Here is a 1,494-nt window from a genome sequence, read left to right as displayed (position 1 = left end):
AACGGGCTGACGGGGAAGCCGGTGATGGTGAAGCTGAAGTGGGGGATGGAGTACAAGGGCTACCTCGTCTCCGTCGACGGCTACATGAACATGCAGGTGAGGGCCGGGAACCGTCGGGGTTCACAGTGAGGTGCCTGGGGCGAAGGACAAAGTGGAGCACTCCTAAAGGCTTCTGGCTGGTGGGTGCTGTGTGGGGTGGGAGCAGGGTGGCTTGGTCTCCCCTAGTCACCGCAACTGCACTGTGGGCTGCAGCACAAAACCGTTATGTGCTTTGCGAACTTTCTTCTGTTATAATCATCTTGAGCTTTGCTGGTTTTCTTCTCAAGCTTGCAAACACAGAAGAGTATATAGATGGCGCATTGTCTGGACACCTGGGCGAAGTTTTGATAAGGTAATTCGGGTATTTATGGCGGAGGCAGGTTTTCTTTAAATCTTCTTATCACTTGCTAGATGCTGTGTTGATGTTGTCTAACTGAGGTGCTAAGTGTTAATATAACTCTTATGTGAAGGCTATGAGATCCCTTCTGAGGGGAGGGAAAAAGAATTTTGAAGTATTTGTAAAGCAGTGTTTACAATCCCTATTTCAGGAAACTAAATACCTTAATTTTTCCAGTTTATTGTAGATGTGTTAATCCCATTGCATTAATGGAGTATAGTAGTGTATTGCTACTGAAAACATTTTGCGTGATTGGACATTTATACTTGACCACAACTGCTAACTCAAGAGTAAAATTGTATTGTACAGCATTGTCAGCTACTACTTGTAAAAACTTGAGGTTTTTTCAATTGTAACGAACTTTATCGAAAAGCTGCACAAGGCCAACAGCAGTAATTTGTTGTGTAGAATTTGGCTGTTGCCGTGCTAAAATGCTTAAAGTAGTGTATATGTGGGGAAAATGACAATACTTACCACTAAGGGAACTCTTGTTTCTATTTACAGGTGTAATAATGTTTTGTACATCAGAGGTGTGGAAGAAGAGGAAGAAGATGGAGAAATGAGAGAATAGGTGTTTTGTATGTCTGGAAATAAACTTTTTTTTTCTTTCTTGTTTTCCATAATTTTGTAATAAGATGTTTACTTTTTTGCCATTATATTTTAATACAGAGGCAGTTAACCTTTAAAAAGATCTCTGATCTTTTACTGGTATCTGAAAAAGTAATGCTGGAGGAATAGGCAATGATTTGGAACTGAAAATCTTAATGAAAAGTGGGTGTTTAGAAAAAATAAATATCCACAACTCTTAAGTATCACTGGTGCCAACAAATACCATTACTGTCTGAGGAAGTACCTGAATTTAAGCGATTCCCAGAATGAATTAGATCTTTAAAGCTGCGTACTCTAAAAGACTGTAGGTGGTTTGTTCGTGTATGGGCTCTGTTTATCATCGGTGCCAGTGCAGTATGACCAGTCCACTAGCGCAGACCAGCGTATGACAGAAGGTAAAGAACGTATCCGTATGGGTATGTGACTTTCTCTTCTGCTGTCATTCAAAG

The 1,494-nt window shown here is 40.8% G+C and overlaps 1 protein-coding gene across 1 annotated transcript; it reads left to right on the top strand.

The window, feature by feature from the left end:
• Positions 1-3: 3 nt before the first annotated feature.
• On the top strand, positions 4-1,007 carry SNRPF (small nuclear ribonucleoprotein polypeptide F; the record flags this gene model as incomplete). The annotated part of the gene is made up of 3 exons (XM_010193287.1): positions 4-96; positions 327-391; positions 941-1,007. Coding segments are annotated over 3 exons (225 nt in total), but the record flags the coding sequence as incomplete, so codon positions are not given.
• Between the last annotated feature and the right edge of the window lie 487 nt (positions 1,008-1,494).

This window comes from Mesitornis unicolor, unplaced genomic scaffold (genome assembly GCF_000695765.1).
Source record: "Mesitornis unicolor isolate BGI_N332 unplaced genomic scaffold, ASM69576v1 C13578738, whole genome shotgun sequence".
NCBI classification, from domain to species: domain Eukaryota; kingdom Metazoa; phylum Chordata; class Aves; order Mesitornithiformes; family Mesitornithidae; genus Mesitornis; species Mesitornis unicolor.
Note: the sequence above shows the minus strand (reverse complement) of the source record. Positions and strands in the feature narration are given on the sequence as shown.